Source organism: Mastigoproctus giganteus, chromosome 3, assembly GCF_048544385.1.
Source record: "Mastigoproctus giganteus isolate SK-2022 chromosome 3, ASM4854438v1, whole genome shotgun sequence".
Lineage (NCBI taxonomy): Eukaryota > Metazoa > Arthropoda > Arachnida > Uropygi > Thelyphonidae > Mastigoproctus > Mastigoproctus giganteus.
In genome coordinates this window covers 171,959,373-171,985,955 of record NC_143577.1, presented here as the reverse complement: position 1 = coordinate 171,985,955, position 26,583 = coordinate 171,959,373, and the positions used below count along the sequence as shown (strand labels likewise).

The following is a 26,583-nucleotide window of genomic DNA, read 5'->3' as shown; positions in this document are numbered from 1 at the left end:
TTACCACAAATCAATCTTGAAATTCGATTGGTACTGTATTACAATTCTCAAAATTTTTATAACACTAATTTCACTACTTTCATCATGAGTTTCTATTTCCTAAATCAGGTTTTAAATTATCCACAAAACGTGGTACTATAGCATTGCATATTATTGAAGTACATTTTGTCCTTCACAAGTTGACGTCCTTACTTACCCTGCTGTCTGAAAAACAAAATTCACAGATGTCACTCAAATGATCAACTACCCTTAATGCACAGCTATGAAAAATGCTATGCGGCTTTCTGCTTTGCACCTTCTGTATCACCAATTTTCTTGAATGGCAATACTCTCTGATGCTGAAAACTAAAGGGCTGTCCAGCTTTCTTGTGCTTCTTTTGTATTACAGTGCCTTTCAATATCACTTAATTTGGCTATCAGAGTACATTTACAGTATTTACAAAAACATTTTAAATAATCACCATATAATTTGCAGAGTTTAGTGTCTTTGAGATCACAAAAGTTTCAAAGAAAGGAAGTTGAAGGGTTCTGAGTGATTGATGCATATTCATATTATATCTTTCCCTGATCTGTGAATGATCCAGCAACAAATTTTCAATAAAGAAAATTACTGACATCAGAGTAATAAAATTACAAATCATTTTGTCAAATTGTAACAAAATTCAAAGAATAGTAAAAAAAAATAATAATAAATAAATAAATAAAATAAAATAAATGTACAGCAACAAGTAACATATATTATTATTACAAACTGTGCAGAGTTTGCCAAATGCCAACGTCATGGACCATTCATAATTTGTGAATGATCCATTATGTAAACTTATGAAAACTGGAATAATAAATTTACTTAATGGAATAATTATATTACTTATGTAGAATAATAAAATCACTTATTACAGAATCACTAAAAAGTTGGCATTTAAAAAGTTGTTATTGTTATTTGGTTTTTTTAGGAGCATTAGCAACTAAGGCCATATTGCTTCGGGGATATGCGGTGGTTATTCCCTGACCTTTCCGCATCCTCCGTATTTGGTGGTCATGGGCTTGACCCCGGTCTAATCAAGAAGCATGCACTATGCACTGCTGCTCCTGCCTACCTATCTATGGAGGCACCTTAAAAAGTTGTGCACATAAAACAAATAAATGCATACTTCTCTATTCAAAGGTGTGCATTCATTTAAGCGCAAAAGGGGAAAAAAAGTACGGACAAGAAAAATAACTTTGTAAAATTCATATTATATCTTTGTGATGTGTAAATGACCCTTCAACAAATTTCCAATAAAAAAAAAATTGACTGACACCACAGTAATAAAATTACAAATCGTGCTGTCAAAATGCATAGAGTAGTAAAGTAAATAAATAAATAAATCTACAGCAATGAGTAACAAATATTAGTATCAAAACTGGACAATGTTTGACGATTGCCGATGTCATGGATCATTCATAATTTATGAATGGTTCACATTCACAAATTATGAATCCACAATTTGTGAATGAAAACTGGAAACTAATGAAAACAGGAATAATAAATATACTTACATCATCAGCTTTTCTATTACAAGTTAGAAAACAATGGTGGTAATGAGTAAATTTTTTCATGTTCTGATAAACTTAAATGTAGAATCACTGCACTTGAAAATGTAGAATCACAGAATGGTACCTGATGCTTGATAAGAGCTGCTGAACTTTCTTTCTCTGTTAATGAAAATCTCTGTGATTGGCTGAATTTTTTTGTTTCGTTTCTCCAGTTTCTCCTTCAAGTAATGTTGCAACAAATTTTCCCACCACAAATGAAAACAGAACAAATCCATATAAAAGGGTTATAAAATGTATTATTCATGGCCAGCGTCATAATCCGGGGTCTGTTGGCTGTATAGAAACAAAGAAATATAAAGAAACAAAACAGCAGAAAGAAAGATAAATTCTAGATAAACCTGTCTAAAAATATATATAAATTCATACACCGACCATTGAATAAAATTAGTAGTGGAGTGGTTCATACACCGACCATTGAAAATTAGTAGTGGAGTGGTTTATAGAATAGAATGCCCGGATTGTGGGGAGTGTTATGTGGGGGAAACAAAACGGCGGCTCAGGGATCGTCTGGGGGAACATTTAAATTCCATAAGAACCGCTGAATACAACAAGTCTGCTGTGGCCGAACATTTTTGGGAGAAGCAGCATCAAATCTCCCCGGAGGACGCTATTATTTTGGATCGTGCACATGGATACTGTGAGCGTAAATGGCTTGAGGGTTTACGGATTAGTTCATCCAGTAGGAATACCATCAATAGAGATAGAGGTATACGTATTAATCCTATCTTTGAAACAATTATATTAAGGTCGGATGAACGATTTTCTTTGCCACGTTCCCGAGACATTTCCGCTTCCAGTTCTGACCATGTGCCGATTGAACCACGTGGAGAAATACCACGTGTGGAGGTATCGTGAGCCTGCTACTTAAGGAGATGTTGCAGGAAGTCATTTCACTGTTGAAGAAGGGAGCTGACGCTCCCGAAAGCTTCAGGTTTTTAGCGCTTTTATGTTTTATATTTTAGCAAATTTTATTGTAAATGATCTTTTATTACAGTTTTTAGCATTCCGCAATAGTTTATTGTAAATATTTTTGTGTAAAGATTGTAGTCATATTAAATTTTAAATTTTATTCAATGGTCGGTGTATGAATTTATATATATTTTTAGACATGAGTTTTCCCGACCTCAGAGGCCTCTTTCAGGATATCTAGATAAACCTGATTTTATGAAGTTAACAAAATTGTGAGTTCCAGATTAATATGGCTTTTAGAAATTAGATAATATATATATATATATATATATATATATATATATATTCAAGGGTAGAATGTTGTTGTGAAAATGGCAAATGAACCTCAAAACCATAAACTTAACAAAACTTAATGCTTTGGAGTGACCGAAATAGAAGTTTTACTCTGCCAGGCCATTGCTTATTCCATTGTTGGAACACCTAGGATAAACACTAATTACGGAAAGGGTCCCTCTCAATACTCTGGTCAGTTTCAGAGTGCCATACACGAGGATCAAAGGATCTGCTATTCAGATATGTTTCTCATTAGCATAGTAACAACTCATTCCTAGTCTTTGTAGTTTTTTGTTTCAGATTAAAAAAAAAAAAGAAAGCCAAATCTAGTGTGTAGGTGTTAAAAACAACAATACTCTCCATAGCCAGACTGTTATGCGACAGATTTGTGTATTGTAAAATAAAACATATTGCCCTCTGACAACAATCAGAGTACGCATACACACAAAAAATGCAAAATAAATTCACCAACACTACCATAAAATCAGACTGTAATATATATTTATATATGACTCTGATTTTGCTGAAAATTTCATGACTATCTTATATTTACTAATTATTTTCTAATATTTCTATAAGCGTGGCATCAGTCTAAACCAGCAGTTCCCAACCTTTTTTGACTCGCAAACCCCTTTCAACGTGATATTTTTATTGCGAACCTCTTTCAACATAATATTTTTATTGCAAACCACTAAGCCTATATTTTCTGAAATCATATAATAGTTCTGAATTTTTATTATAAAATATTTCCAGTACTATGTTTTTATAAGCGATATTGTGCAATAATAAAAATGATTATTAAGTATCTATACATAACAATGGTCTTTGAGAATTAAAAAAAATTTAGTATGGAAAACATATTTAACACGATATACTGTAAGATAGTAAACTAAGATAATAAGGAATTATTAGTAAGCTTATAAGGAATTGTGGGAGATGTGGCTTCTTTCATTGGCAATTCTTTACTTTATATTTAATTTTATTTTACTTTATTGTTTATTATTAGTTATATTTTGTAGTTTACAAAAATATACCCATGTAAATCTAAGCAGACGGCATTATAGAATTTTTGTGAACCCCTGGAACACTTTTGCGGACTCTCAAGGGTTGGGAACCACTCGTCTAAACAATACTCGGGCAGGCAGTCGCTCGGTTGATAGAATGTGTTACATTTTAAAAAAGTTGCTCATTTATTAGTGAAATTCATTTGTTAATGGAAAAAAAGCCATTGTTTTGTGTTCCACGAATCCTGTGCAATTTAAATACATTTTTAAATCAATTCTTTAACTTTAAAGAAAAATAACTTTTTTCTTCTCTTTTTTTTTCTTTTCTTTTCTTTTATCTCTTTTTTATTATTATTATTCTTTTTTCCTTTAATTTTAATTTTAATTTTTTTAATTTGAGGAGAGACATCTACATGAGGAGGGAGTCATATAGGTAGTTTATTTGATTTTATTATTTATTTATTTTTATTTTTAACTAATTATTATTGTATTTATTTTTTGGCTGGTGCAGTAAAAGCAAGCTTCCTTGCACCATATGGATAATACTAAAACTAAATGTTAATACTATGCTGCTGAATTAATAAGCTGAATATTTCAATATAAGGCCATAATCAAACAGTGATTAGACTAATAATAAGTTGACAACTTTCGAAGGAAAGCTGAAATTGTGAAAGAAAAGAATGGAAGAAAACAAGATAACGCCTTCCCTGATATTAAACTTCTGGAAGATGAAAATGCTAAATTTTCTGACAAAAAAATTTTATTGTGGGATGTTAGAACATTTACCACTGGTACACCAAGTTCTTATGGCATTAACTGTACAATGATTATGTATCTAAGTAAAGTTGAATCAAGATTCCCTTGCAATTATAGAACAGGATATACACTTCCATAGCTCTTGCAAAGGGATGGGTCCCAAAGGGTGTTATAAGTGGGACCTTCTCTTTGTATGCTATTTTTAATTTTTCATCAATATTTTGGTTGATAACATTGATTTTTTTAATGAATTTTTTCAGTGTTTTTAACCTCTTATTAATGTTGTCATTAATAAAATATATAATGAAAATTAATAGACATCAAGTTGTAAAACTTGGCTTTCTACCTTCAAAAGTTCAAGTTAAATATGAAATGAACATCACTTGCACTGGGAATGAGTTCTGTGAAGTAAACAAACTGCGCCATAAATGATTCCTAGAATTTAATCTCCATCATCTCTTTCTTAAAGAAAAATCAAGAGAAAGCAAGGAAGGTTACATCTATGTTTATTCCTTCTTGGGTGGGACCTGAACTGAAGTGATATAAATGGGAGAGCATTTAAATATGAGTGCTCTATCCATTAAGAAAAGCATGACTTCACAGTACATTAAATATGGGATAGAATTCTTCTATATACAGGATTGACCATAAGACCAGAATAAAAATATTAAAAATATATATATCTCTATAAGGAGTGTTATAATTATAACAGGAGTTTACTGTATATAGATGACTTCTATCCCAGTATGTGGTAACTCTCCATTCTTGTTTTCACAGGGTCAGGGTAAGATCATACCAATCCAGAAATTTATTGATCAATTGCCTCACTAATCACTAACTGTCTGTACAAAACAGCGGAAAGAAAGATAAATTCTAGATAAACCTGATTTTATGAAGTTAACAAAATTATGAGTTCCAGATTAATATGGCTTTCAGAAATTCTTCTTCTTTAATGCTGCCGAATGGCCTTTGCGACTTCGTTTTGATATTGTTCTCTGTCTAGCCTTGCATGTAGAATTTGTGCTGTTGTCATGTGAAGCCAGGTGTTGATGTTATCTAGCCATGCCATTTTCGGTTTGCCTGGGCATTTCTTGCCTTTGATCTTTCCCTCCAGGATGAGTGGTAGTAGGTGATATTTTTGTTGGTTCCTAGTGATGTGACCTAGATATTTGCATTTCCTGCTGATGATGGTTTTGAGCAGGTCCCGTTCTGTGTGCATGTCCTGCAGGACCTGTACGTTGGTTATCTTGGCTGTCCACGGGATTTTCAGCATTCTTCGGTAGAGCCACATTTCGAAGGCCTGGAGCTTTTTTTGTAGTGGCTGATGTTAGAGTCCAGGTTTCTACACCGTAGAGCAGTATTGGCCAGATGTAGCATTTCAGTGTGCATAATTGAAATTCACAGTGCCTTTCTAAGAAAAACCCATATTGTTGTTATGGGGGTTTGATGACACATAAGCTGCTATGGCTATGATGCACCCATCTTGTTATGATCTCTCTTTCTCAATATAAAGACAATTGATAGATTTTGGCGATATGGCATACTTTATGACCTACGTAGTTTTGGGTTACAGGAACATCTTACAAAATCCATTCAGAACTTTCAAAGTGACAGAGCTTACATATTAATATGCGATTTCTCCTCTAAGAACTGGGAGGACTGTTACTGTATCATATGTCTATCTGCAACTCTGGGCACCTCATTTTAGGAAGGATGTGGATCTGTTAGTATGGGTGCAGAGAAGAGTGACACGATCAGTGACAGGAACAAGAAAAGGTACTCTTACCAAGAAAGGCTTCAGTTCTGTAAATTGCATCTCCTGCATGGAGACTTGATTGAGTAAGCTAAATGTTGATGGCTTCCTCTAAGGACACATAAATTTAAATTTAGGAAGGATGGTTGAAAAATAGGTGTGTAGAAATTTGCTTTCATCCAGAGAGTAGTTGATTGTTGCAACAAAAAAAAACCCTTTTATCTGGTATTGTAGAAGGGGTAGCCTGAACACATTTAAATTAACTCCAGGGGCTCACATCTGGTGAGTATGGACTTGGCACACCCAGGGTTCTGAGCTGGATATCATTATTCTTCTCTTTCTTGGTGATTCCCTTCTACTTTTGACTCTCTCTCTCTCTCTCTCTCTCTCTCTCTCTCTCTCTCTCTCTCTCTCTCTCTCTCAGGGTAACTCGGGAATTTTTTTTTTTTTTTTTTTGGCTGGTGTAGCATAAGCCTCAGGCTTCTTCGCACCATGTAGCTAATAATAATAATAATGATAAGTAAGAACTAGACAAATTATTAGGGGGTGGATGGACAGGTGACGCAGGAAGGTTTTTTTTTTTTTTTTTTTGCCGATGCTGTATAAGCCTGCTTCCTTGCATCATTTACCGCTACCAATACTTGCTCCATCATGCCTGCCACTAATGAAAACATATTTAAAGGTTTTTATAAATGCTTTTAGGTGTTTGATTGGATATCTTGAATAGACTCAAATCATTTTCCATTCATTTTTCAATTTTAAAATATGAAAAAAGCCACGTGCTATATCAGGCAAATAAGGTGAGTTTGGCATAATACGACAAGTTACAGTAAGTTATTACAACAGCAAAGGTACCAACCATTTCATTATTTTTTGAGTCATTTATGGTGGGTTGCAACTATTTTTTATTCTTGATAGTTATGGAAGTGGGTGGATTGAATCAGTTTAACTAGACAAATTATTTGATGGGATGGATATGTGATGTGTGAAGTGTCCTTTTTATTTCATTTTTTCTTGCTTCCGAGAAGTAGTATATGAAAAAAGCCACGTGCTATATCAGGCAAATAAGGTGAGTTTGGCATAATACGACAAGTTACAGTAAGTTATTACAACAGCAAAGGTACCAACCATTTCATTATTTTTTGAGTCATTTATGGTGGGTTGCAACTATTTTTTATTCTTGATAGTTATGGAAGTGGGTGGATTGAATCAGTTTAACTAGACAAATTATTTGATGGGATGGATATGTGATGTGTGAAGTGTCCTTTTTATTTCATTTTTTCTTGCTTCCGAGAAGTTGTACTAGCTATGGCTGATTTCTTTTGGTAGTAGCTGAAACCTACTGTTATTTAATAAGGTGTGTAACACAGAGTATTGTTTAGCTTTTTTTTTTTTTTTTTTTTTTTTTGAGCTTGGCACGTCTTTGTCTGCACTTTTCTGTTGCCAGTAGACGTTCAGAATCATTAATGGTGTCTTGGGTGAATGTTCAGCGAATTCACTTTTTTTTGGATGATTTCTGATGTCATCCTTTGGCTTACACTGTTATACAGTGTCCTTGACAGTTTGCATGTGGTGATCCACCTCCTTTATCATTGTTGAACATATGTTTGGAATGGGCACAGGCCTTTTACTCATCCTGGCCTACTTCTAGCTGCTGCTCCTGAGTTTGCTTTCCTTTTATACAGGGTGTCTCAAAAATATTGGAACAAACGTTTAGGAGGTAGGTAACATCTAAAGGAATGTGAATCGCATAGGAACCCATAACCAGAAACGTCACCATAAGTCGGTAGATAGCACTGTTCATCAGTTCGCGAGAGGGAAAATTCCTTACACCTCTTTCATCTCCAAAGGGTTCAGTTACTGCTCCCCCAAGATCATCCTGCATGTGTGGCTTTTGCGCAGTGGTTTCTCCAAGAAAGTGTTCAACAAGAATTGAATTTTCCAGCATATGTTTTGTTCATGGATGAGGCTTATTTCACTCGGGAAGGCAGTAGCATTAGTAGAGGCATTTGATGCAAGAAAGCAAGCTTATGCAGCATCAGCCAAAAAAAAAAAAAAAAAAACCGCTTCCACTTCACCCCTCTGTTCGTTCAAAATACCTGTCCAGCTGAGCCTTAAACTTATTTAGGCTATCAACTTCCACGACAAGGGATGGAAGTCTATTCCACCAACCAACCACTCGCTGGCTAAAGGCAAATTTCCGCACGTCTATCCTACATCTGTCTTTCCTCAATTTGAATTTATGCCCTCTCAGGTGATTATTCTGAGCGAGAGGAAGAATCCCATCAGCATTGAGCATGCTCAAACCATTCAATGCTTTATACACCTCTATCAGATCACCTCGCTGGTGCCCAGTTTCCAGACACTGTAATTTGCAAAACTTAAGCCTTTCTTCGTAAGAGCACCCCCTTGTTCCATTCACTAATCTTGTTGCCCTTCTCTGTACTCGTTCCAGCAGCTCTACATCCTTCTTGAAATGAGGCCTCCAGACCTGTATACAGTACTCTAGGTGTGGCCTGACCATTGCCTTATACAAGGGAATAATCACCTCCTTATCCCTGCTAGAAAAATTCCTATATATCATTGACAATACACCATGAGCTACTCTTGCAGCCCGTCTGCACTGCTCAGAGAACTTCATATCTGCCTGCACAACCACCCCCAGGTCCCTTTCATTCTCTACCACTGTCAGTGTAGTACCACAGAGTTGATACATTGCTCTGCGTTTGCTGTTTCCCATGTGTAGTACTTTACATTTGTCAATGTTAAACTTCATTTGCCACCTCTCAGCCCATCTGCTCAACCTTTCCAGATCCTGTTGCAGCAGCATAGTGTCAGTAGTGTCTTTGACAACCCTGCCTACCTTTGTATCGTCTGCAAACTTCGACATTAAGCTTGATATACCATCATCAATATCATTTATGCATACAGAAAACAATAATGGACCCAACACTGAGCCCTGAGGGACTCCACTAATAACATTAGTCCACGACGAGCAGTGTCCATTGTTTACCACTCTCTGTCTTCTCCCCCTCAGCCACCCCTTTATCCACAGCAGCAATTTGCCTCCAATGTCACACTGCTCCAATTTGTGCAGCAGTCTTCCATGTGCAAGGCTTATTCAATCAGCACAATGCTCATGTGTGGGCTCACAACAACCCACACGGTGTGCACCCTCATGCGGCACAACATCGCTTCGCAATAAATGTGTGGGCAGGTATGGTCGGTGACTGCTTAGTCGGCCCATACCTGTTAACATCCTGCATGAACTCCGCTATATATCAGATCTTTCTTGAACAAGTTCTACCAGGGTTACTTGACAGTGTTCCAGCAAAATGTGAGATGCAACATTTGGTTTCAACATGACAGGGCGCCTGCCCATTATGGAAGGTGTGTTCGTGACCATTTGAACAGGCATTTTGGGCGTCAATGGATTGGCCATGGTGGACCCGTTGCCTGGCCTCCACACTCACCTGATTTATCGAGTCTTGATTTCTTTCTGTGGGGGGCCCTCAAATATATCGTGTATGAATCGCCTGTGAAAACGGAAATGGATCTCGTGGCGAGACTCATCTGTGCTGCTGCTATTGTCAAAGAAACTCAAGTGTGTTCGACGGTGTCTGCCAATCCATGCTGCATCGGTGTCATCGCGTCTCATGGTGGAACCTTCGAGCATCAGTTGTAACATCATGAAATGCATCCATCTCGTACTCCATTGTTAATATTATGTCAAATAAATGTTTGCCACTAATTACTGTCTTGTGTCATTTCTGCTTCTTGTGCCTCTGCTACTTCTTTCCCGTGACGTTTCCGGTTATGGGTTCCTATGCGATTCACATTCCTTTAGATGTTACCTACCTCCCCTAAACGTTTGTACCAATATTTTTGAGACACCCTGTATATCCCTCAATACTAGTGCTGTCATCAACCTACTGTGCCATTTCTTAAATGGGCAACTGTTGGCCCATTTAAGAAATGGCAGAGTACAGAGGTCACAGGAATGGTCTACCCATGTTTGAGGATAGTGTAGATTCCTGAAAAACAAAAATGTTAGTATGGTAATAATTGTATTTAGGCGCATTTTTCAGACCATATATTTACTTAGAATGAATTAACTATTTCTTTTCTTTTCTTTTTTCATACAGAACTTGCAGATGCACTAGCTAATCCCATTGCATATCAGTCCATGGTAGAAAAACATGCTAAACAGTTAATGGCCCTAACCGATGACATTGATGAGGCAAGTATATTTTCATGTGTGAAAAGGATAGTGCATTGTATTTCTTAATGAAAAATTACTGAAAGAAGAAATACCAGTTAAATCATATGAGTTATTTTTAATTAGAATTGATCCTTCTAAATATTTTGTTACAGAAATTATAATAGTGTGCAATCAAGTATACCTTTTCTCCAACATACAAATCTAGTTACTAATTTAGCAACATTTCTAGATTTCCTATTGTTTCCCATATTTATTGTTAGGCCTGAGGACAAGATTTTGCTGAGAATCTAGGAACATTGCAAAATTAATTAAATAGGGCTTGTCTTGGAGTCAGTTTGTCTTTGGTTATAGAAAATCCAGTTGACATGGGTGACCAGAGCAATGTTGAGGCAGTTTGGTGTGACATAACATCTATCCCCAGGGGTTCATATCTGGTGGGTATGGGCTTGGCGCACCCAGGGTCCTGAGCTGGATATCATTCTTCTCTTCCTTGGTGATTCCTTTCTACTCTCTCTCTCTCTCTCTCTCTCTCTCTCTCTCTCTCTCTCTCTCTCTCTCTCTCTCTCTCTCTCTCTCAGGGTAACTCGGGAATTTTTTTTTTTTTGGCTGATACAGCATAAGCCTCAGGCTTCCTTGCACCATATGGCTAATAATAATAATAAGCACAGGGAAAATGAAATCAGAGTGGGAGTGCACTATAGGCCTAATAACTGTGATCAGTATACCAAACAACTATACAGAGCATAGTTGTCGTATACTCATAATATATATAAGTACTGTGATGAGTAGTACCAAACAACTACGCAGAGAAAAAGAGTGGGCTAGTAAATCAGAATGTCTTATAATGGGGGATTTCAACTTTTCAGATGTTATCTGGAATTTGTGGGTTGATCACTCACACACTAGCAAGGACTTTTGTAGAATTATTGGATGAATGTTTTCTACAGCAGCATATTAGAGTCAATGAGATGAAGCAGTACTCTTTATATATTTATCAACAATGATTCTTCATGGATTAAGAATCTGCAGGTAAAAGACCCACTGAGTTGCAGTGAGTCTTTAAGTAAATTTCACATCACTGTACTGATAGAATTTACTTAAAGACATAACTACTGTCACGAGTAAAGGGGAAGGCTTTAGCTTTCATATGGGTGCTCAGTGGTCTCAGCTGGTTGTTAAATTCTATACAGTGGTACCATCTGATGATGTTACTAAAAGCAAATTCTAAATGGGAAGCATTCAGGAAAATAATCACAGAAGCTACTAGGTTTTTCATACCAATTAAAAAATAATCAGAAGCTAACCAATTAGGAAAATAATCAGAAGAAACCCACTAGGCCAGCAGTAAGGCTGTCTGCATCAAAATCCAGAAAATGAAGGTAAAATGTACACTATGCCCTTCATTGGTCCTAGAACACAATGGATGCATTATTGCAGACCCATCTACAATAGTCAGTGCTCTTGAGGAGACTTTCTACCACCTCTTCCAAATCTTACTCCCCTGAGTCCCTGGTCCTGAAAGGCAAAAATGAAAAGGAGACAGTTAACTTCAACTGTATGATTACCATCCTTATTATGCCCCTTTACCATAGGCGGGTTAATTTTTACCTAGGAAAGTGCTGTTGGACCAGATCTCAACCATTATGAAATGGTTAAATGTCTATCAGCAAAATCCATGGACCACCTGTTCTTTCTGTATAATAGAATATTTCTAGAGGAGGAGTTTCCAAGTTCCTGGCATGTGGACATGTGTATAGGTAAGGGTGGCACCTAGAACGTTTGTTCAACTCCGCCTCATATTGTCTCTGCGAAGAACAGTATCACTACAAATAGGCCAGATATGTGTGTGACATACATTTTTGTGTATTCTGTGTGTGTGTTCTGTTGTTATGTTCTAGCCGCTTGGCTACCCAGAAGCATCAGTCACCTGGACAGATGATTCTGGGTACTCGTCCACACCACGGGAAGGTGGGCCAGTTCCAGCAAAACACGTACTGTCTCAAGAGAGACTTTGATCCACCTAGTGTTGCCAGAAGGTGGGACAGATTCCTCTGGGGACTCATTCCAGAGGGAGGAGATAAATAAAGAAGAGCCAAAAAAAAATAATAATAATAAAATTTAAAAATAAATAAATAAATAAAAATAAATAATAAATATATAAATATAATATAATATAAATATAATATATATAATATAAATATAATATATATATAATATAAATATAAATATAATAAATATATATATATATATTATATATATATATTAAATAATAATCAAAAATATATATTAAATAAAATGATAAAAAATAATAATAATAAAAAATAAAGAAATAATAATAAGAAGAAAAAACAATGAAATAAATTGGCTGCACTAGAGTGGGAACTCAAGGCAGAGCACGTGAAAAATAAAAAAATAATAATAAAATAAAAAAAAATAGAAAGAAATAGAAATAAACATAAAAGTAATAAAATAAATAAATAAATAAATTGGCTGCACTAGGAGTGGGAACTCAAGGCAGAGCGTGTGAAAAAAAAAAAAAGGTATAAAATAAGTAAATAAATTGGCTGCGCTAGAGTGGGAACTCAGGGCAGAGTGCATGAAGAACATATTAAATAAATAAGAAAAATAATAATTTAATAAAAATAAAGAAAAGAAAAAAAATATATAATAAAATAAAATAAATAAATAAATGAATGAAATGAAGATAAATGAATAAATAAACTGGCTGCACTAGAGTGGGAACTCCAGACAGTACGTGGAAAAAAACTGGAAAATAGTTCCTGGCATAAGGAAATTGTGCTTACCTTTTCTATCTATCTATGTCCAACTTTATAAGAAGATTGTCACCTTGTCGTTCCCATTTTACAAAGTCGCCAGACTTGGGCATCTTCAGCTTTCAAATTTCTCTCTCTCTCATAGCTGATAATGCATCCTCCTTCCATGATTTTCTAGGGTGTCCTCATCTTTTCTTCCCTTGTGGTATCCATTCATATAAAATTTTAGGCCATCTTTCTTCATTCATGCATAGAAGATGTCAAAACCATCTCAGCCTCCTATCTAATTTCCTCATTCATAACCCTCCCAAGCTTGGAAACTCTACCACTTTGATGAAGGTAGTCCATCTCTAGTGCCCTAAGCTTCTTTTTGTCACTCTCTTTCAGTGTCCACACCTCACACCCATAACAAAGTACCAATTCTAATAATGACTGTCCAATATGTTTTTTTGTTCTGAGGGAGATATTGTTGTCCCACTATATAGTATTGAGGGCAAAAAGAACTTCCTACTTTGATGAATTCATATGCTAACTTCCTCTTTCCCCAGTCCATCCATAGTTATAATACATCCAAGATACTTGAAGAAGTCAACAGGTTTTAGATGTATAGATTGTGTAATTCCCAATTCATCTAGATTAATTACTGTGCTTAGGAATTCTGTTTTTGTAAAAGTGATATTGAGGCCCCATTGGTTATATGTAAGATGCAGTTTTATTAACATGTATTCCAAATCATAAGCTTCTTGTGCTATGATGACCTGATCATTGGTATAATTGAGATTCCATAAATATCTGTCATTAATTGGTACTCCCATTCCACAACAGCTTCTTTACCATTTTTGCAAAGCGCATTCCAAGAAAACATTAAACAATAAAGGTGATAAGCTACATCCTTGCCTCAGCCCCTTTGTTGGATAGATTGTGTTAGATAAAGCCTTTCCAACTTTAATAAATGCCATGATGTTATCATATAATTCCCTAATCAGTTCAACAAGTGCTGCATCTGTTGTAAGGCTTTCCATAATTCCTTCCTTGGAACAGAGTCGTAAGCCTTTTCTAGATCGATGAAGGCAAAGTAGTTATCTTTATTCTTTGCTCTTCTTTTCTCCACTAGTTTCTTCAGAATAAACAAATTGTCCATACATGAGCGACCTGACCTAAATCCACTTTGTTTTTCGCTAATCTTATCTTTTACCTCCACTCATAATTTTAACTGAAGCACCTTAGATTACAATCTGGACATAGTGCAGTTCACACTTAGGCCTCTGTAGTTCCTAGGATCCTGCCTATTTCCTTTTTTATAAATGGATGATATATAGCTAACTTTACATTCCTTCAGTGTTTTCTTAGCTGAACACATCTGTTGAACAGCTGTGCAATCAGATCGATTAAACTTGGTGGTCCATATTTAATAAGTTCAATCTACGTTCCCAGGTCGTGTAGATTTTGTTTTTCATTAACTTTTTGCAGTCTAGTACTTGATGTTTTGTAATTTCTATCTTCCTTTTATCCACTGGTGAAGGGATAATTATGTTCTGATATTGAGGGGCCTTTCATTAAGGAGGTTATTATAATGATTTTTCCATATTGGCATATCAATAAAGTTTTTATTTGATTGAGATTCGTTTGTTTTCAGTGTTCTCAAACATCCAAACATCTCAAACACAATCATCCAAAGCAGTGTTCTCTGCTTTGGATGATTGTGTTCCTCCTAACAAACTGTGAATTTTTTTGCATCTTTTCTCCCATGCGGCATTCTTGGATTCATCAATTTTCTGTTTAACTGCTCCGTTACACCTTTTGTATTCTTCTCAATTATCCTGATTTTTTATTCATTAACCTTTTGTTATAGGCTCCTTTCTTTTCTTTCACCAACCTGGCTACCTCATTCCACTAATACTGTTGTTTATATTTGTTTTCCATTTGGCCTACCGCTTCATTAGCTGTCTTGTGTATGGCAGTTGTAATGCTGTCATACAAGATATTCACCTCTTCTGTTTCTCCAATGTGAGGCTGATGGTTTTGAAGTCTTCTCTGGTAAAGTTCTTTAATACTATCATGAGATAGTAGTTCCAGTTTATAAATAATATTGTCCTGCACTACCCTACTGTCTTGAATGATAGTATTAGGTCTCATTTGATGTTTCTTCTGCTATTTGAAAAATATATCCGCAATCACCGGGTAATGATCCAAACCACAGTTGGCACCTCTCATTACCCTGCTATCTGGTGAAAAATTATATAGTCTATGATTAATTTCTGCTGGAGGGATGATTGCCCCCATTTATATCTATGGATATTTTTGTGTTGAAATAAGGTGTTAAGAACTTTCAGGTGGTACTATTTGCAGAGATTGATAAGTCTCTCACTAAGCCAGGTCTATAAATCTCTCTCTCTCTCTTCCTAAGCCAGAAAAAGATCCCAAAGTCCCAACAGACTACAGTCCTATTGCTAGTAGTCTGTACAAAATCCTTGACAGAATGGGCAATGCCTGCCCTATGTAGTATTTGGAGGCAAATGGATTCTCCTCTTCAGAATGCAGTATGACTTCCAAAGGAACAAATCCATTTTGGACCATTTAATTAGGTTGGAATTGCCCATTCGAGATGCTTTCTTAAAATTAGAACACCTCATATTAGTGCTTTTCAATTTAGCAAAAGCATATGACACAACTTGGAGATTTGGAATTAAAAAAAAACAACTTTTATAGCATTGGGCCTTAGAGGTCATCTCTCAGCTTTTATAAAAAACAGTTATCCCGCCTACCATTTCTTCCAAGTTTGTGAAAAGTCTACCTTTCCTTGTCCCTTCTGCCAAGAGGAGAGAATACCCTTTTAAAGTTTTTAGTGTTATGCTTTTTGCCATTTTTTTTTAAGACAACCCCAAGCACCGGAGCTATTAGAACCTATAGAACTTAGTACTGTACGTGTATTGAAGGCTGAGAAGATGAAAGAAGCTACTTGTTGATATTAGACTTGAATTTCAGTAGGTTGTAATTTTAAGAAAATATGTATGAAGGAAGGTTGGTCCAGAAAATGGAAGTTGAATGAATATATGAGGAAGAAGAAAAGTTGGTTCTGTGATTTTGAAGTCGGGCAGTAAAAGGATGTTGACTGGTTGTGGCATGTGTTTGGACTGGTTTGGTGGAGAGAGTGGGAATTATAGAATCCAATTCAAAAGAACAGTGCCCGTGGAAGTATCTATAAAAAAAGGCATGCAGCAGAAATAGAATGTCTATGAGACAAACAGTGAAGAGACTTTGTTAGAGATGAGGCATTAGTTAACCTAACTGCACTCTTTTGAATGGAACCTAGAAACATGAGAGAGGTTTTGGGGGCACCACCCCAAATATGGAAACAGTATTCCATGGTAGGGCGGATTTGTGATTTATACAGAGTGAAAAGCTATTTGGAAGAAAAGTAACACTAAGAGCAAAAAAGAAAACCCAGTTTTTTAGAGTTAGAGGAAGCAATATTTGTAGTGTGCTTATACTAAGAGAAATTAGAAGTCAGGATAATCCCCAATAAAGATATATGGTTTTGCCTAGAAATTGGCATGTCATCGAAGATAATAGCACAGGAGCAAAAGAATCCTCTTTGCAAGATATAAGACAGGTCTGAGTTTTAGAAGGATGGAAATCCACTAAGTTATCTTTGCTCCACTGGAGAATTACCTGGAGATCAGGATTTAAGGAATTGGTAGTGGATGTTCGAGAGGTTGGGATGATTGCCCCAATTTGTGCAGGGCAAGGTTTTTCAAACTGGAAGGTGGAATGCAATGTACTATTATCAACATAACTAGGATAGGATTTCTGGTCAGAAGAAGATCATTAATATATACAAGAGGAAAAGAGTGGGAGAAAGAACTGAACCTTGAGAAACACCAGTATTAGTGGGGAAGTTAGAAGATAGAGAGCCATCTACCATCATCCAAAGTGAGCGATCAGAGAGAAAATTGGATACCCACTTACAAAAAAACAGTTGGCAAACCATAAGATGGAAACTTATTTAGAACACCTTTATGCCAAATATGATCAAAGCATTTTAAATGTCAGGATCAACTGTGTGAGTTTTACCAGACATTTCTGGTAACATAAGCCAGAATGTCAAAAGTGGATGGAATCTGCACTGGTGATCATTAATCAGATGGAACATTTCTAGATAGTTAAAGAGTTGGTGGTTAATTGATTCCTCCATTACTTTAGAAGGAGAAGAAATGTGTGCAATGGGACGATAATTCGATTGGAGGGATTTTCACCCTTTTTAGGAACAGTCTTGGATATGAGCAAATTTCTAAGCAGAAGGAAAACCTTTGAAATAAGAGAGGGGAAAAAGGCGACACACAACAGGAGTAACCTTAGGAGCACAGGTTTTGAAAATGAGTGAAGAAATACCATCAGAATGTGCAGCTTTTGTGGCATTAAGATTGTTGAAAATCCTTCTGGCATCCTTTTGACTGAAGACCACAGGAGGCAGGGCCGGTTTTTGGGCTGTTAGCCACCTGCTTGCTAGAGATATTTGGCCACCCCTATCAATGCGGATTGCAAGTAGATTCATAACCTAACCCAACCCATGGGAGCCTACTAGTATGTTTTTATGACAGTTCCATATAGTTGACAGGGGTAAAAAATCCATAAAAATATTTGAAATATTTATTTTAATTTTATTCAAATCAAAAATGTACAAGATATCAAACAGAGGTAACAAAATGTACCCATAAAGTTAGAACCGCACTCTTCTTGCTTTCTTATTTGCCAATTCATCAATAACATCCGTTAATTCTAAACTTTCACACAATTCCTTTTCTATAGATAACAGTCCTAGATCATTAAACCTTTCTTGAGTCATTGACGTTCTTAAATATGTTTTTATAAGTTTGAGTTTCGAAAAACTCCTATAACCTGATGCTACACTAACTGGTAAAGTCAGAAAAATTCTCAAAGCTATAAACAGATTAGGAAATGATGACATAAAGTTATTTTTTGTAATATATGTCAAGTTTTTTAATGGGTCTGCAATTCCACTGCTCAAAATTCTATAAGTTATCAGCTTATTGAAGAGCTGAAGATCATCAATATCCTTAATACTTCTGCTTAATACTTCTTAATTTGAAGGCAAACATCTAAATCAAAACAAGATTTTTTAATTTCCTCTTCAGTCATTTCTCCAAATTCACAAAGAAATTTTTAGCATTAGAATTAGTAGAGGCATATGATGCAAGAAAGCAAGCTTATGCAGCACCAGCCAGGGAAAAAAAAAAAAAAAAACTTCCACTTCACCACTCCGTTCGTTCGAAATACCTGTCCACCTGAGCCTTAAATTTATTTAGGCTATCAACTTCAACAACAAGGGATGGAAGTCTGTTCCATCAACCAACTACCCGCTGGCTAAAGGCAAATTTCCGGACATCTATCCTACATCTGTCTTTCCTCAATTTGAATTTATGCCCTCTCAGGTGATTATTCTGAGCAAGAGGAAGAATCCCATCAGCATTGAGCATGCTCAAACCATTCAAGGCTTTATACACCTATATCAGATCACCTCGCCAGTGCCTAGTCTCCAGACACTAATTTGCAAAACTTAAGCCTTTCTTCGTAAGAGCAACCCTTTGTTCCATTCAGTAATCTTGTTGCCCTCCTCTGTACTCATTCCAGCAGCTCTACATCCTTCTTGAAATGAGGCCTCCAGACCTGTATACAGTACTCATGGTGTGGCCTGATCATTGCCTTATACAAGGAAATAATCACCTCCTTATCCTCGCTAGAAAAATTCCTGTATATCATTGATAAGACACCATGAGCTGCTCTTGCAGCCCATCTGCACTGCTCAGAGAACTTCATATCTGCCTGCACAATTACCCCCAGGTCCTTTTCATTCTCTGTCTTCTCCCCCTCAACCACCCCTTTATCCATAGCAGAAATTTGCCTCCAATGCCACACTGCTCAAATTTGTGCAGCAGTCTTCCATGTGTAACAGTTTCAAAAGCCTTTCTAAGATCCAAGTATATAATATCAAAGTTATTCCCTGCATCCTGTTCTTTTGTGACTTCATCATAGTATCCAATCAAATTGGTTAGACAAGACTTCCCCTTAACAAAACCATGCTGTGTCCGAGTTATAACTGAAGTCTTGTCTAGATGATCCTGCAGTGCTTCTTTAACCAGTTTCTCCATTAATTTTCCTGGAACAGAAGTTAAACTCACAGGTCTATAATTACTTGTGTCAGCCTTTGATCCTCCTCTATGAATTGGGGTCACATTTCCACATCTCCAGTCTATGGGTACATCCCCTGAGTCCAAGGAAGCTCTCATAATTATGGCTAAGGGTTTGCTTACTTCCTTTGCTGCCTCCTTTAATATAACTGGACAGATCCCATCCACCCTAGGTGCCTTTCTTGTGTTTATCTTCAACAATTTCTACTCCACTTTACTCTCAGTTATGACAAGATTGTCTAGCTTACTGCCAGAGTTGAATTCACCTCTGGCATTCCCCTTGCTGAATAACTCCTCATGTGTGAATGTCGATGCAAAATATTCATTTAGTTTGTTAGCTACCTGAGCAGGATCATCAACAGTTAAACCATCGATATCAAGTTGACCAATCTGATTCATCCCCTTCCTTCTAAAGTTTACATAAGTAAAGAACTCTTGGCATCCCTTTCCAAAGATTTCTCGTAATCTGCCTTCGCCTGCCTGACCTCCTTTGTAACTTGGTTACAGATCAACTTATATCTATCATAGGCTTCTGTGTCACGTGCATGTGTTAATTTATATGTATCCCAAGCATTTTTCTTCTCTGCCATATGTCTCATTAGTTCATCTGACATCAATTTAGGCCTAAGCCTTGAACAATATTTCTTAGTTGGTATGTAAAGCCTAGTAGCTTCCAAGATAAGTTCTTTGAATGCTTCCCATTTTGAATTTGCTGTTGGTAACATCATCAGTTGGTCCCACTAAATAGAATTTAAATACTGTCTCAGACCATCGTAGTCGCCTTTACGAAAGCAATAACCCTTCCCTTTACCCCTGATAGTAGTTACCTCTTTGAGTAAATCCCACTTCAGCACACTGTGATCACTGCAAACTAGTGGTTCATTTACCTGCAGATTCTTAATGCATGAAGAATCACTACTGATAATCAAATCAAGAGTATTACTCCCTCTAGTTGCCTCCCGAACATGCTGATGTAGAAAACAATCATCTAATAAATCCACAAAAGCCTTACTAGTGTGTGAGTGATCAGCCCCCAAATTCCAGTCAATATCTGGGAAATTAAAATCTCCCATTATAAGACTCTCTGATTTACTGGCCCACTCTATTTCCCCGTACAGTTTCTTATTATACTCATCAGAGTCATTAGGCCTATAGCACACTTCTACTCTCAATTTTAATATCCCATTGCTTATGTCACACCAAACTGACTCGACTGCACTGTCCAGTGATGTAGACTGACTTCACTTCCTTGGATTTTATGTGTTTCTTAACTAATAGCATAACCCCTCCTCCCTTCCCATCCTGTCTATCCTTTCTATAGATGTTGTACTCCCCAAATTCCAGTTCTGCATTCCTTATATCTGTGTGACACCATGTCTTTGATATCCCAGCAATATCCGCCTTTGATGCTTTGAGCAATACCTCAAATTCATCAAATTTATTTACCAAACTTCTAGCTTTGATGTACCTGCAAGTAAATGCAATTTAAATACATTATTACATTCATTTAGTTTTCCAAGCCTTTCCTGAATGGAATTTAAGGCTGTATCAACAATTGTTAGATAAAATTGTATTCTAAACAATTCTTTTGGATTTATGATTTTTTCATCGCGACTTTCATAATCAACATGGCGAACTTTAGTTCTACTCCTTACAGCTGGAAATTCTGACACTACATTTACTTTTGCAGCTAAAACGTTTGCATCCCGTTTATTAAATGCCTCATCAGATCTGGCTGCACTTAAAAATTTAACAAGCTCATTCAAAACATTAATAGATTCGTTTATGTTGGATTGAGGGCACTGCAACATTTTACTAACATCAATTTTTGCAGAATATCGTTCCATATAACGACTGAGCAAATGAACTTGAAAGATGCAACCTGATCTAACAAACATTGAGCTGCATGTTTTGTTTTCATGTCCCTGGAATTATCATCTATTATGTCATTTAAACGTTTCAAGACTTCACTTAATTGCTTGTATCTTAATTGCTTAACTCACTTGTATCACTTACAGATTTCAGTGTTAATCTAGTGATATTATGATTTAGTATATCCCTTCTGTAAGGGGATGCAAAAAAAAACATGTACAATTCTTGAACAATGTTAAAAAAATTAACTGTTTCAAATGTTACTTTGGCAGCATCATTTACAACTAAATTCAATAAATGAGATGCACAAGGTACAAAAAAAAAAAAAAAAAAAAAATCTGTAGTATTTATATTCCTAATTTTGTTCTGCAAGCCACTATGCTTACCATGCATATTTGCCCTGTTATCATACCCTTGTCCACACATATCTTGAATATCTAATTCATAATCTGTTAAGAGTTCACTTAAAAGATAAATACATAAACCTTCCCCTGTAGTGTCTGATACTGGATAAAACCCAAGAAATAATTCTCGAACTGCAACATCAGAAGTGTCAATATTTACAATTCTTACTACGATTGCTATCTGTTCGGTGTGACTGGCATCTGGCGTGCAGTTGAGAATTACCGAAAAATGTTTTGCTTTATTTACAAATTCCTTGATTTTTGATTTTATGCCACTTGCTAAAACAGATATGGTTTCATTTTGAAAAGCATGGCCTAAGTAATGAGGTATATGACTTTTAGTAGGTTGAGATTGTGTTATGTTATTGACATGCTGTGAGATAATGGGGGCAAATTTCACCAATATTTCTGTAGTATTTAAAAAATTTCCATTATTTGTTTCATAAAATTTATCATTTTTACCTCTGAAAGATAAACACTGCCCTTCTAAAAACTGGACAATTGCAATGATTTTTTCAATAATGGCTCTCCATCGTCTTTTTTAAGATTCAAAGTACCATTGTTGTTCTTTGTCAGTTGTACAATTGTTGTCAAGGCAGGTTTTTAATTCATACCACTTTTTACAATTTTGCATATGTTCTACAGTCGTTTCATCCCATGATAAATGAGTGGCTAAATGTTGCCAATCTGAAAACTCCTGACTATCTGCTACTTTGTTTTGCTTTAAAGCAAACAACTTGCAACAAAAGCAAAACACTATTCGATTTTGTAGAATAGATTAACCAAGTTCTTTGAACTTTTTCACTGTTAGGTAAAAGTCTCATATATTGTGACGCAGAAAATGATCTTCCATTGTTATCTTTAGGGAATTTAATATTTTGAGGCGTTACCGGTCCCTTCTGAATTATGAGTTCTAATAACTGATTATTAATAATTGGTGACCAGCTAAAAGGATCCCCTATATCATATTCGACCATCAATTCAATACAATTATTATTTTCTAAATTATCCTCACCACAGCTTGATTCAGACACTGATATTTCTTGGCACAATTTCAAACGAACTTCAAACGTCACTTGATTTTTCAAATGACAAATGCTTCGCCATTATTTATAACCATAAACTGCACAGCTATATCATCCGTCATCATGCAAACATAAATTTTTTGAAGTATAAAAGAAGAGCATGTTGTGTTTCCATGGTTACCAAATATGTTTACGGTCATGTTTATGTTCCCAAGAAACCTATAGGGAAAAAGAAATCCAAAAAAGAAAAAAATTAGTCAAGAAACACTTGTCATGATGAACCGATGACAAATAAAAAGCAAGAAAAACGCTGACAGGGAGAAAATTGAGTATACTGAGTTATGCAAAGCCATTAGAAAGAGACTCAGAGAGGACATAAGAAGATTTAACACAAGAAAAGTAGAACAAGCATTAAGGGAAAACAAAGGATTTAAATCAGCAGCCATGAGCAGTAATACAGAAAGACAAATGATACTGAAACTGAAGAATAGCGATGGTGTACTTATAAACAGCAGAGAAGGCATAATTCAAATAGCAGAAGACTACTATAGAGAATTATACAACGAGTGAGGGAATGATGCCAGCAGTGGGGGAGATGGATTGCAAAGTAGCAACACATACGACATACCCGATATTCTTCCTGATCAGGTAGAACATGCATTGAAGAAAATTAAGAATCAGAAAGCCCCGGGGGAAGATGAAGTTACTGTAGAGTAGTTAAAATTGGGAGGAAGAGACATAACACAAAAACTGGCAAGGCTCTTCACAAAGTGCATTAGAAAAGGTGTGACGCCTAAACAGTGGAATAATGCAATCATAGTTTTGCTGCATAAGAAAGGAGATAAATCAGAAATTGGAAATTATAGACCAATTAGCTTGTTATCCCACATCTACAAGATGTTCACAAGGGTCATTACTAACAGATTAGAAAGAATACTTGATGAAAATCAACCAAAAGAGCAAGCTGGCTTTAGGACAGGATTCTCAACTATGGATCACCTTCACGTAATATCACAGATAATGGAGAAAGCAAATGAATATAAAACACCATTATGCCTGGCATTTGTGGATTTTGAAAAGGCATTTGACTCCATACAGCATAAGGCAATGTTTCAGGCACTGCAAAGACAAGGCATAGATACCCCATATATTATGATTTTAAAGAAAATATATGAGAGTGCTACCTCCTTTATTAGACTAGACAAAGACAGTAGGAAATTTAAAATTGAGAAAGGAGTTCGACAAGGAGGCACAATATCTCCGAAGCTGTTTACTGCTGCCCTTGAGGAAGCTTTCAGAAGATTAGACTGGTCGCAGAAAGGAGTCAATGTGAATGGAGAGTACCTAAACCATTTACGATAAGGATTTTGGACTAAAGATGAATATGGCTAAAATAAAAGTAATGATGAACAAGTATATGCCATAGAAAGGGAAATAATGATTGAAGGAGCAGTAATTGAAAAGGTGGAGTCATATACTTATCTGATAATAATAAATGGCTGGAAGTCAAGCGAAGAATAAATTTTGGATGGATAGCATTCAGGAAATATAGTCACATACTGAAGAGCAATATCCCAGTTTGTCTGAAACGTAAAATAATGAACCAATGTATACTCCCCACCATGACTTATGGAAGTGAAACTTGGGCACTCACCAAAAGAATGGAAGAGAAGCTGAGAACTACACAGCGAAGAATGGAACGAATCATATTGGGAATCAGACTGTTAGATAAGAAGAGAAACACATGGATTAGGCAGCAAACTCAAGTAAAGGACATTCTTATGAAAACTAAAGAACTAAAATGGTTTTGGGCTGGACACATAGCTCGAAGACATGATGACAGATGGACTAAGAAAATAACAGAATGGGGAGCTAGAAGAAAACCTGGAAGACAAAGGCGGAGATGGATAGATGAAATTCATGAGTTTGTGGGTAGTAAATGGATGGCCAGTGCTCAAAACAGAAGGAACTGGAAAGTTTCTGGAGAGGCCTTCATCCTGCAGTGGATTGAAAATGGCTGATGATGATGATTATGTTCCCATTGTGAATGTTAGTATGACTTCTTAATTTTACGGTAACATTGTTACGTTATTTTTATGTTTAATTTTCATTGTGAATGGGCCTTCAGAGAATACAATATTATTTATTAACAATGCCATGTTCGCTATTTAATTACCGACCACTATATTAAAATAATATTAATATTTTAATAATATTGAAATAAAATTAAAATAATTTATAATTACATTTTAATTTTATTCTTTGAAGTGCACTATTGGCCACCCTAAGAATTTGGTGGCCTGCGTGCCTGCATGCGCTGCACACCTACCAGAACCGGCCCTGACAGGAGAAATTGAAAGGAGTGTACTGAGAATGGTAGGAGGTGGTTTACTAAGATCATTAGTAGATCAGACTAAATGATTAACAATAGCACAGGCAGAGGATAAAGTGATTCTTGCACTGCTTCTACCAGAATGAGAAGCAGCCCGGAAAACAAGGTGCTAGATATTTCAAGGATTAGAGGGAGTCATCATGGAACAAGTAAATACATGGGCTGTGTTAGGGTAACTAACAGTGAGAACAGATGCATGTATGCTTGCATGTACACCAGTGCTAGGAGTATAGTAAATAAATTCGATGAATTTTAAGTGCTGATCAAAACATCAAAGGCAGATTTTGTTGGGATACCAGAGACATGGTGTCACACAGATATAAGCAGTGCGGAATTGGAATTTGGGGAGTACAATGTGTACAGAAAAGATAAACAGGATAGGAAGGGATGAAAGGTTATGCTATTAGTTAGGAAAAACATGAAATCTAAGTGCATCCAGTTAATATAGATGGACAGTGAAATGTTGGGTCAGTTTAGTGTGACATAAGCAGTGGAAAAGCAAAAATGAGAGTAGGAGTTTGTTATATGCCTAATGACTTTGATGGGCAGAACAAACAATTGTACACAGAAATAGTGTGCCAGAAAATCAGAATGTATAAAAATGGGGATTATAACTTTCTAGATATTGACTGGAACTTGTGGATTGGTCACTTGCACATTAGCAAGACTTTTGTGGATTTTTTGGATGATTGTTTCCTGCAGCAGTATGTTCGAGAGGAAACCACAGAGAGTAATACTCTTGATCTCATTATCAGCAGTGATTACTCATGCATTAAGTATTTGCAGATAAAGGAACCACTAGGTGGCAGTGATCACAGTGTTACTGATGAGGGATTTACTTAAAGATGTCAATACCATCAGAAGTAAAAGGAAGGATTTTTGCTTTTGTAAAGGTGATTACAGTGGTCTTAGGCAGTTTTTAAATTCTATACAGTGGGACCAACTGATAATGTTTCCAACAGCAAATTCTGATTGGGAAGCATTCAAGGAAATAATCTTGGAAGCGGCTAATCTTTTCATACCATCTAAGAAATACTGCTCAAGATTTAGGCTTGAAAGGATGCCAGATAAACTATTGACACTCGTGGCATGGTATGGTATGAAAAAAATATATATTATCAGGCGACACAGAAGCCTATGGTAGATATAAACAAGTCTGTAATCAAGTCACAAAGGAGGTGAGGCAAGCAAAGGCAGATTATGAGAAATCTTTAGCAAAGGATGCAAAGAAAACAGCAAAGATTTCTTTATTTATATAAACTCTAGAAGGAAGGAGATGAATAAGGTTGGTCCACTTGATATCGATGATTCAACTGATGATCCTGCTCAGATAG

The 26,583-nt window shown here is 36.1% G+C and overlaps 1 protein-coding gene across 3 annotated transcripts in view; it reads left to right on the top strand.

Annotated features, from left to right (window-relative positions):
- Positions 1 to 26,583, top strand: part of LOC150088410 (1-phosphatidylinositol 4,5-bisphosphate phosphodiesterase classes I and II-like) — a 1,046,313-nt gene that overhangs the window by 730,963 nt on the left and 288,767 nt on the right. For all 3 annotated transcript variants that reach the window (XM_090369498.1, XM_090369497.1, XM_090369499.1), the window contains exon 23: positions 10,497 to 10,591. In XM_090369498.1, coding sequence (XP_090225624.1) covers positions 10,497 to 10,591 — 95 coding nt within the window. The remainder of the gene's footprint in view (positions 1 to 10,496; positions 10,592 to 26,583) is intronic.